Source organism: Ahaetulla prasina, chromosome 15 (assembly GCF_028640845.1).
Source record: "Ahaetulla prasina isolate Xishuangbanna chromosome 15, ASM2864084v1, whole genome shotgun sequence".
NCBI lineage: Eukaryota > Metazoa > Chordata > Lepidosauria > Squamata > Colubridae > Ahaetulla > Ahaetulla prasina.
The window spans coordinates 11,538,718-11,549,491 of record NC_080553.1 but is presented as its reverse complement, the minus strand read 5'-3'; the positions used below and the strand labels follow the sequence as shown (position 1 = coordinate 11,549,491).

General features: G+C 47.1%; 1 protein-coding gene across 1 annotated transcript in view; it reads right to left on the bottom strand.

The window, feature by feature from the left end:
- Positions 1–6,176, bottom strand: part of VSIG10 (V-set and immunoglobulin domain containing 10) — a 21,801-nt gene extending 15,625 nt beyond the window's left edge. Inside the window, exons 1-2 of the mRNA XM_058158870.1 lie at positions 6,042–6,176; positions 2,616–2,900 (exon numbers count right to left, since the gene is read on the bottom strand). Coding sequence (XP_058014853.1) covers positions 2,616–2,900; positions 6,042–6,111 — 355 coding nt within the window. The 5' untranslated portion in view covers positions 6,112–6,176. The remainder of the gene's footprint in view (positions 1–2,615; positions 2,901–6,041) is intronic.
- Between the last annotated feature and the right edge of the window lie 4,598 nt (positions 6,177–10,774).

Here is a 10,774-nt window from a genome sequence, read left to right as displayed (position 1 = left end):
TCAGTGTAAGTAATTCTGCAGAAATGATAAACTTGGCCTGCTTGGTTTGAGGAGAAAAACAACAGAAGTCAGGGAATAACAAGAATTGGAAGGGACCTTGGAGGGTTCTAGTCCAACCCCCTGCTCAAGCAAGAGTGAAATCCCCCCAACTCCCCAAAACCAAGAGTGAAATCCAGGAGAACCAGTAGCAGAAATTTTGAGTAGTTTGGAGAACCGGCAAATGCCACCTCTGGCTGGCCCCAGAGAGGTGTGGGAATGGTGATTTTGCAGTATCCGTCCCCTGGAGTGGGGTGGGAATGGTGATTTTGCAGTATCCTTCCCCTGCCACGCCCACTAAGGCTCGCCCACCAAGTCCCACCATGCCCACCAAGCCACGCCCACTGAACTGGTAGTAAAAATAATTTGGATTTCACCACTGCCCCATACCATCTTGGACAAATGACTGTCCAGTTTCTTCTTGAAATCCTCCGGTGATTGGATCATCAATTTATCATAATTGATGTTAATTTATACCCAGATTATAGGACAAAGAATAATAGAATTGGAAGGGACTTTGGTGGGGGCTAGGTGGCTCAGTGGCTAAGACGCTGAGCTTGTCGATCAGAAAGGTCGGCAGTTCGGCGGTTCGAATCCCTAGTTTCGGTCTCCTGCATGAGTAGGGGGTTGGACTAGATGACCTCCAAAGTCCCTTCCAACTCTGTTACTGTTAAGGTCTTCTAGTCCAACCCCCTGGTCAACCAGGAGACCCCATATCATCTTGGACAAATGGCTGTCCAGTCTCTTTTTGAAAACCTCCAGTTAAAGATCCATCTTATTCTGGGTTCCCTTTTTTTTTGAACTATTACCATTTGGCAGACGGTACAGGATAAAAAAAAAAACCAAGGACAAATAGGCTGAAAAACAGCTTCTATCCCAGAGCAGTAACTATATCGAATTCTACTGTATATAGTAGAATTAGGGGTTTCCAATTCAAGTGTATAGAATGTGAAGGATGTGTATTATTTTTATAGCTTTCTTTATGTACGATGTACAGTGAAGGTGGCATTTAATTTCATCGTACGAGTTGCGATGACGATAAAGTAACCTAACCCACCACTTCTGGCAGGCAAATCGGTCTACGGATTAATTGTTCTCACTGTCAGGAAATTTCTCCTTCGTTCTAGGTTGGATCTCTCTTTGATTACGCTTCCATCTGTTACTTCTTGTCCTTCCCTTAGGTGCTTTGGAGAACAGGTTGACCTTCTCTGTGTCAGCTGCTGAAGTATTGGAGGACTGTTATCATGGTCACCCTAATCCTTCTCTTCGTTAGACTGGACGTACACAAAATGTTTTTTTCCAAAGCACTCACATGAATTTCCATGGCAATCTATACTGGATTATCAGGCTAATATTTTCACTCAGATCGCCAAAGTGGAATTTCCCCTTTCTTCTCCCAGCAGATCCCTTCCTTATCTATCCTCATTTCTCCCTTACTTTTTTTTAGAATAGAATAGAATAGAATAGAATAGAATAGAATAGAATAGAATAGAATAGAATAGAATAATAAGTAGAATGGAATAGAATGGAATGGAATGGAATGGAAGAATAGAATAGAATAGAATAGAATAGAATAGAATAGAATAGAATAGAATAGAATAGAATAGAATAGAATAGGTTCTGCAACCCAAGAAGACAGACACAGACTTCAGAGGATCATTAGAACTGCAGAAAAAAGCCATGGCTACCAACTTGCCTTCCATTGAGGATCCGTATACTGCACGAGTCAAAAACAGGGCTGTGAAAAATATCTTCACATCCTGGACATAAACTGTTTCAACTCCTACCCTCAAAATGACGCTATAGAGAACTGCACACCATAACAACTAGACACAAGGACAGTTTCTTGCTGAATGCCATCACTCTGCTAGACAAATAACGGCCAGATCCTGAAGAGGAAACTCAAATACTTTGGACTACAAGAAACTCAAATTTCTTCGACTACAGCCAAGAAATTAAAAGAGGCTTGCTCCTGAGGAGGAAAGCTATGGCAAATCTAGACAGCATTCTAAAAAGCAGAGACATCACTCTGCCAACCAAAGTGCGTATAGTCAAAGTGATGGTTTTCCCAGTTGCAATGGATGGCTGTGAAAGCTGGACCACAAGGAAGGCTGAGCATTAAAGAATTGAGGCCTTTGAACTCTGGTGCTGGAGAAGACTCCTGCGAGTCCCTTGGACTGCAAGGCGATCCAACCGGTCAGTCCTAGAGGAGATCAACCCTGACTGCTCTTTAGAAGGCCAGATCCTGAAGAGGAAACTGAAATACTTTGGCCACCTAATGAGAAGGAAGGACTCTCTAGAGAAGAGGCTAAGAGGGAACGATGGAGGGAAAAAGTAGAAGGGGACAGCAAAGAATGAGGTGGCTGGATGGAGTCACTGAAGCAGTCAGTGTGAGCTTAAATGGACTCCAGGGGATGGTAGAGGACAGGAAGGCCTGGAGGAACGTTGTCCATGCTCTGTTTGGGTCAGACACAACTTCACAACTAACAACAACGACATACCCATATACATCGTCTATATACTGCTCTGTTTGCTAAGCATCCACACCAACTCTTTAAACAAGACAAAGAAAGATTTACCGGCTATCAGTAACTGGACCTTGTGGGTATGGTTGGTCTCAGCCAGTATCTCCCTGCAGACGTAGTGACCTTCGTCCTCCAAGCGCAATCCCGAAATGTGTAGGGAGCTGTTTCCCACAAGGGAAAAGCGGCTGTCTGAAGGCAGCGTTCCATCGGAGGAGAAGAGCATGGGTATCGTACCCGGCTCGCCGTTAAACCACTGGACCACCAACACTTGAGAAGACTCGTTCCAGCATCGCAGGGACACCTCCCCGTTCAGTTCGCCAACTGCCACTTCTTCCGTTTCTGGGGGAGATAAAGTTTATTTATCTAAATTTTCCTAATTTCTGGGAGCGGAAGTCCACATTGCCTTAAAAGTTGCCAAGGTCGCAAAACACCAAATTAGAATTTCCATCCATCTAGCCAGTGGTGGGTTTCTACCGGTTCGCCCCGGTTCAGGCGAACAGGTAGCGGCGGGGGTGGAAGGCTCTGCCCATTCGCCTGGACGTCATCACGGACACTCTGTGCATATGTTCCGAACTGTTCTGAACCAGTAGCGAAAGTAAGTGAAATCCACTACTGCATGTGAGAGCCAGTTTGGTCTAGTGGTTAAGTAGCAGACTAGAAATCAGGAGGCTGTGAGTTCTAGTCTCACCTTGGGCTTGAAGGCATCTGGGTGATTTTTGGGCCAATCAGCAGGAGACTGTGAGTTCTAGTTCTGCCTTAGGCATGAAAGTCAATTGAGTGACTTTGGGCCAATCAACAGGAGACAGTGAGTTCCAGTTCTGCCTTAGGCAAGAAAGCCAGTTGGAGGATTTTTGGACCTATCACTAGAAGCCTGGGAGTTCTAGTCCCGCCTTAGCCATGAAAGCCAGCTGGATGAGTTTTGGGCCAATCAGCAGGAGACAGTGAGTTCTAGTTCCTCCTTAGGAATTAAAGTCAATTGGGGGACTTTGGGGCCAATCAGCAGGAGACAGTGAGTTCTAGTTCCTCCTTAGGAATTAAAGTCAGTTGAGTGACTTTGGACCAATCATCAGGAGACAGTGAGTTCTAGTCCCATTTTAAGCAGGAAAGCCAGTTGGGGGACTTTTGGACTAATCACTAGAAGCTTGGGAGTTCTAGTCTGACCTTAGCCATGAAAGCCAGCTGGGGGGACTTTGGTTCACTCCCTCCCTCTCAGCCCAACCTACCTCACAGGGTTGTGGTTGTGGGGAAAACAGGAGGAAGGAAGTGTGCTAGAGATGTTCGCCAAGTTATTCGTACAATAAAGGCGGGATGTAAACACAAAATACATTGGGCCTGTCACCCTAAGCCGCGATTTAGACACACTTGAGTAAATCAAACAGGGTGTGCTCGGTTTTAACAAAGTGCACCGAAATCCCATTAACTCTTGGAAGGTGATATGAGAGAAGAGCATCGCAGTTGCACTAAAAGCAGCGCCTGGGCTTTTATCCTTGCCAAGCAGAATGCAGACTCATCCTGCTCTATTAAGTCTGTGTCCAAGAGCACCATTCCTCCCTCGGAAGTCTGCATACAAATAGCAGCGTTTTAAATTTTTCATTCTGTCAGCCTACTTAGCTTGGTTGAATGGGTCAGACTGAAATGCACTGAGACATCGTCTATAAATTCATCATCATCTGGCTATTTTTGTAGGCTCAAGAGTTTGGGGTTGACCAGGAAGAAGCCGGGTTGAACTTTGTCCAATTCACAAATTCATTCTAGTTTCCTTTTGTAATTCTACTTGTCTTCTATTCACAGGTTCTCTTTCTTTCTTTCTTTCTTTCTTTCTTTCTTTCTTTCTTTCTTTCTTTTTTCTTTTTTTTTCTTTCTTTCTCTCTCTCTCTCTCTCTTTCTCCTTCCTTCCTACTACTTACCTTCCTTCCTTCCTTCCCTCCTTCCTTCCTTCCTTCCTTCCTTCCTTCCTTCCTTCCTTCCTTCCTTCCTCTTTCTTTCTTTCTTTCTTTCTTTCTTTCTTTCTTTCTTTCTTTCTTTCCTACTACCTACCTACCTTTCTTTCTTTTCTTTCTTTCTTTCTTTTCTTTCTCTCTCTCTCTCTTTCTCCTTCCTTCCTACTACTTGCCTTTCTTTCTTTTCTTTCTCTTTCTCTTCTCTCTCTCCTTCCTTCCTCCTTCCTTCCTACTTTCTACCTTTCTTTCTTTCTCTCTCTCTTTCTCTTTCTCTCTCCTTCCTTCCTACTACTTACCTTTCTTTCTTTCTTTCTTTCTTTCTTTCTTTCTTTCTTTTTCTTTCTTTCTCCTTCCTTCCTACTACCTACCTACCTTTCTATCTTTTTTCTTTCTTTCTCTCTCTCTTTCTCTTTCTCTTTCTCTCTCCTTCCTTCCTACTACTTACCTTTCTTTCTTTTTCTTTCTTTCTTTCTTTCTTTCTTTCTTTTTCCTTCCTTCCTACTACCTATCTTTCTTTCTTTTTCTTTCTTTCCTTCTCTTTCTTTCTTTTTCTTTCTCTCTCTCTCTCTCTCTCTTTCTTTCTTTTCTCTTGTTTTCTCGCTCTCCTTTCTTTTTTATTTCTTTCTCTTCCTTTCTCTTTCCTTTTTTGCTTGCATTTCTTCTCTCCCTCCCCCCTCCCCCATCTCCCTCCCTCCCTCCCTCCCTCCTCTTTTCCTTTCTCACAAAAGTGTTTTGCGTCTTGTCCCTTTTCCTAACCCAAACAGGGCAAACGTATCAACTGCCTCTCCCTCACGCTCACCATAACCCAACACTTAGAAAAGCTGTAAAATAATCGTAGAAAAATTATGCATCCGACATCCCCCACCACCACCCGCCCCAATTTTAGCCTTCGGAAAAATAGGAACAGGCAGTCGCGACCGGAAGCTCTTTTGAAGCTCGGGGAAACAAAAAACAAACAAACAAACAAACCGAAATTTGTAGTTGTGGGTCGGGGAGGTGTGGGTGGTGGGGAGAGAAAGAGGGAGGCGAACGGCGTCATAAACCCCTCTAAATCCCGACCGGTTTAAAACTCGGTGGAACGGTGATCTCTTTTACGCGAAGCGTCCCCTCCACGATCGTTGCAAATCAATCTCCGCGCCTTCAATCAGATTTCAGCGAAGGAGAAAGGAGGGGACCGGTGGGGGAGGGGGGAGAGGGAGAGGGATGGGGCGACGATCCCGTCCCGCAGAAACTTCGGAAGGGAGGCGAGAGTTACGATCCTTGTTTGGGCAGAAAAACAAAACCCCAAAGCGAAGGCGACGTCTCCTTCGCCCTTAGCGGAGAAGAATCCTTGGCGGAGGCGTAAGAAAGATGCTTTAACGTCTAGTCTAGTGGTCCCTCTTTCCGGGGGGGGGAGAATCTCCTCGTGGTCTCCTTTCGAAATGGGACCCCCCCACACACACACAGAGGCTCTTCCCGGCTCAGCTGCCATCTCTCCAACCTTGACACCTGCTCTGCCCTGCCCTCTCCTGCCCCGCCGATCGCGCCGGCCGAGGGGTACCTGCAGCGCCGCCGCGCCCGCAAAGGATCAGGACCAAGAGGACGCAGCAGGCGGCCACCCCGCTCGCCATGGCAGCTCGGATTGGGGGAACCGAAGCCAGCCGGCTCAGCTCCGCGGATTTACGGCTGGGGAGGGCGGGCAATGTGGATGGAGAGGCGGGGAAACTTGCCTCTCGTCGGAGGCGGAGCGGCTGCGGGCGTCGCGCTTCGCTCTTTCTTGATCTACCTGGCCGCAGGTGACTGGGAACTTCCCAGCCATCCAGTACAGCTGGTCCTCGACTTACGGCCCAAATCGAGCCCCCACATTGGTGTGGCTCAGGGAGACATTCCTTAAGTCAGTTGGGCCCCATGTTACGAATTTTCTGGCCGCCGTTGCTAAGGGAATCATTTGCCGTTGTTAAGTGAGTAACCCGGTTGTTAAATGAATCCGGCTTCTCCGTTGACTTTGCTTGTCAGAAAGCGGCAAAAGTGGGATCTCACAACCCCGTCGTAAATATGAAGCAGTTGCCAGGGGTCTGAATTCTGACCACGGGGACGCAGCGAACGGTCGTAATTGTGAAAAATGCTCGTAAGTCACTTTTTTCAGTGCCGTTATAACCTTGAAATGGTCACTAAACGAATGGTTGTAAGTTGAGATCTAGGACCCAGCCGTGCACCTCCAACGAATTACAAATCAAGAATGACAGAATTGGAAGGGACCTCGGAGGTCTTCTAGTCCAACCCCCTGCTTGAGCAGAAGACCCTATACCAGTGATGGCTAACCTTTTTGCCGTCACGTGCCAAAAGTGGGGTGAGCGTGGGGGGGGGCGTGTACATGCCTTCCCACACCCATAATTTAATGTCCCCCAGCGCTCCCTCCACTTTTGGCACGCGACTGCAAGAAGGTTACTGGTGGGTCTGGAAGGCCTGTTTTTTGCTCTTCCCCAGGCTCCAGAGCCTTTCTAGGAGCTTGGGGAGGGCAAAAACAGCCTCCCCCCCACAGGAGGCCCTCCAAAGGCTAGAAACAGCCTGTTTGCCGGCTTCCAGTGGGCCCGGAAAGCCCAAAAATAAGCTGGCTTGCTTGCGTGCGCATGTGTGCTGGAGCTGAGCTAGGGCAACGCTCGCGTGCCCACAGATATGGTTCCGTGTGCCACCTGTGGCACACGTGCCATGGGTTCGCCATCACGGCCCTATACCATTCCAGAAAGTCCAATCTCTTCTTGAAAACCTCCAGTGATGGAGCCCCCAATATTTCTGGAAGTTATACCGGTTAATCGTTCTCACCGACGGGAAATTTCTCCTTAATTCCTAGGTTGGATCTCCCTTTGATGTCGATGCCATTTTAATTTGGCCGGGAAGATGCTTCGAGCCCCTGATCTGTTTAGGAACCTCACTTGGGGTTGCTGGGATGTAAGGCAGGAAGTGGGTTTGTTAACACCTGTAGAGAAGCATCGCTGGAGGTTTTCCAACATTGACTGGACAATTCAGTTGACAGGGATATAATAAGGTCTCCTGCCTTGGGCAGGAATGTGGGGGATGGACTAGAGCAGGAGTCACCATCCTTTCAGACCTCAGGGGCCACTAAATCCATAATTTTACTTCCTTCCTTCCCATCATTCTGAAATGATAGCCAGGCAGCTCCGATCTGGAAGGAAGTAGAAGAGAGAAGGAGCTAGGAAAGAGAAGAGGAGGAAGAGGAAAGGAAGGAAGAGGGATAGAAGAGGGAGAAGAAAAGAGTAGGGAGGAAGGAGGAGAGGAGGTAGATAAGAGAAGGGGAGGATGGTCGTGGAAAGTAGAAGAAGGTAGAGAAGGGAAGAGAGTAGGAAGGAGGCGGTGACCGGGCAGGTCCGATTAATTGTATATGATGGTACATTAAATATGTTATTGGATATGAATGTTAAAATAAAACTTTTTATTAAAAAAAATCAAAAAAATTTCCATAATTTTAAATCCCATGGACCAGTAATAGGATCTGCCTAATGACTGGCTGGGTGGGTGGGCGTGGCCAATTCAATGTCACTCACGTCGACTCACTTCAAGGGGTGCCTTGTTAGCCTCTGTTCGCCCCTCCCCTCCCCACCTGGGCTCCTTAGGGCCCCAACAGGAAGCAGGAGTTGGAGCTAAGAGAAAGAGTTGGCAAAACAGCTCAGTTCAAATTGGATCTGATGGAGAAGGAGGCTCGGTAGAAACACCTCACTGAGGACTAGGAACATAGACTTTCCAGGCAGAGAGAAGACCTGCAGGAGTGCAAGGCCAGGTACTGGCGCCTGGAGGCTCAGCGGGCTGAGATGGTCAGCCAGTTCCAGGCCATGATGCAGTCCCACTGGAACGAAGCCCTCCAACTCTTTGCCACCAGCGGCGCTTCCCTCCAGCCAGCACCAGGAGGCCAAAGCAGACCCCAAAATGGAATTTCTGCCCCCCCATCCGACCCACACAAAAAGACCCTCGAAGGGGAAGACACTCCGCAGCAACACAAACGTTCATTGCACGTATCCGTCCCAGGGGCCGTAGTTTGAGGACCCCTGATTTAGTGCAAGAGAAAAAGTGCAAATAACTTTTCTGTGGACCACCAAAATTTTCTCGCGGACCACCAGTGGTCCACGGACCACCAGTTGGTGACTGCTGGACTAGAGGACCTCCAAGGTCCTTTCCAGCGCTACGGTTTTGTGGTCCTGAGCCTGCTGAATCCATGACAGGACAAGGCCAGGCTCTGAATCCATCAGAACCGACTCTCCTTGCTTATTCCGGAGTCATCCCTCCTGAGTCATTCACCTTTGCTGCAGTGTGCCGAGCTAGAAAACTGTATTATCTCTGCAGGCATGGCTGCTAATGGTGGGTGAGCATGTGAAGAGAGACACCAGGATGTGCTGCCCAGGATCTGGAGGGACCCCACAACTTTGGGGTTCACTTACCTTCACTATCAGTTCACAAATGTGAGTGAGTGCGCGCAGTCGCTTAGCTGACATGCGCCGCCTCCGCCCACGCACAGGGGCCTTCCGCGCATGTGCAGAGCATCAACAACATAGATAAGTGGGATGTGATAACAGCCGGGCGGGTGGGCGGAGCTACCGGTTTACTTGAACCGGATGGAACCAGCTGAATACCACCACTGGACCCCACTTGATAATGTTAACTAGCTTGGCAGTGAAACATCTTGAAGAAAACAACAAAGCTTAGAGAACATCAAGGGCCCTATACTCCCTCCTCCTCCTCCTCCTCCTCTCCACAAACCCTTCTAACACTGATGATGTTACCTACTTGGGTAATAAAACATCTACAAGAAAACAACCAAGCTCAGAGAGCATCAAGGACCCCACAGTTGTCCTCCTCCTCCTCCTCCTCCTCTTCCTCCTCCTCCTCCTCCTCTTCCTCCTCCTCTTCCTGCTCCTCCTCTTCCTCCTCCTCCTCCTCCTCCTGCTCCAACCTAACTCCCTTCTAGCACTGATGATGTTACCTAGTTGGGTAATAAAACATCTACAAGAAAACAACCAAGCTCAGAGAGCATCAAGGACCCCACAGTTGTCCTCCTCCTCCTCCTCCTCCTACTCCTCCTCCTCCTCCTCCTCCTCCTCCTCCTCCTCCTCTTCCTCTTCCTCTTCCTCCTCCTCCTCCTCCTCCTGCTCCCACCTAACTCTCTTCTAGCACTGATGATGTTACCTAGTTGGGTAATAAAACATCTACAAGAAAACAACCAAGCTCAGAGAGCACCAAGGACCCCACAGCCCTCCTCCTGCTCCTGCTCCTGCTCCTCCACCTCTTCCCTTTCTCCTCCGCCTCCTCTCTGCAAATCCCACTCCTTCTAGGACTGATGATGTTACTTAGTTGGGTAATAAAACATCTACAAGCTCAGAAAAGCACCAAGGACCCCATAAAACACAACCTAATAAGATTTATTAGCGTCTTCTGCGAAAAGGATTTTTATTTAAGGAACTCAGTGAGATTCAGGACATTTATTTGAAATCAAGGCCCTTGAAGAAGCTAAATTATACTACCCACATCCAAAGCGTGCAAAGACTTCAGAAAAAGTATTTCATCATTCCCACCCCCCTTTTACTATCATTTAACGGAGGAAGATTTCTCAGATGAATTATCATCAGAGTTTGCTAACATGGGCAACGCCCGAATGCTTTTAATTGCTCTAAAAAACAGCTTCATATATTAACAGCAGCACGTATAGCCTACGCGCAAAATTGGAAGAAGGAAAATCCACGAACAGAGGAAGAATTAATTAAAAAAAAACCACTAGAATGTGCAGAGATGGACAAACTTACAAAAGCAATCAAAGAGAAAGAGGATACAGAATATTATAAGGTCTGGCGCAAATGGTATGAATGGTTAGAAAATAGGAAAGATAAGAACAATGAACAACAAGGTAAAATGTAGATGAAAAGGTAGATAAATAGAAGTAGAATAAAATAAAATTAAAATATGTATAAATAATAGGAAAGGACTGCCTGGAATAACTGATAAGAAAACAGTGATATGTATATAAATGTTGTATGTTTTGCCTTTCATTTTAATGCGTTTAAAATAAAATAAAAACTTTACAAAAAAAATAAAAATAAAAAAACACTTAAAACTGGCTAGGTTTCAACTCCCAGAATGCCCCCAGCAAGCATTCCGGGACTTCAATTCCCAGAGTTCCTTTCTTCCGACAGGGCTGCTCCCCCAACTCAGCCAATAGGAGCAAGAAGGAGAGGCCCCGCCGCCTGGGATTGGAGGAGCAACCTGCCATTCCGAAGGCCGCCCCCCCTT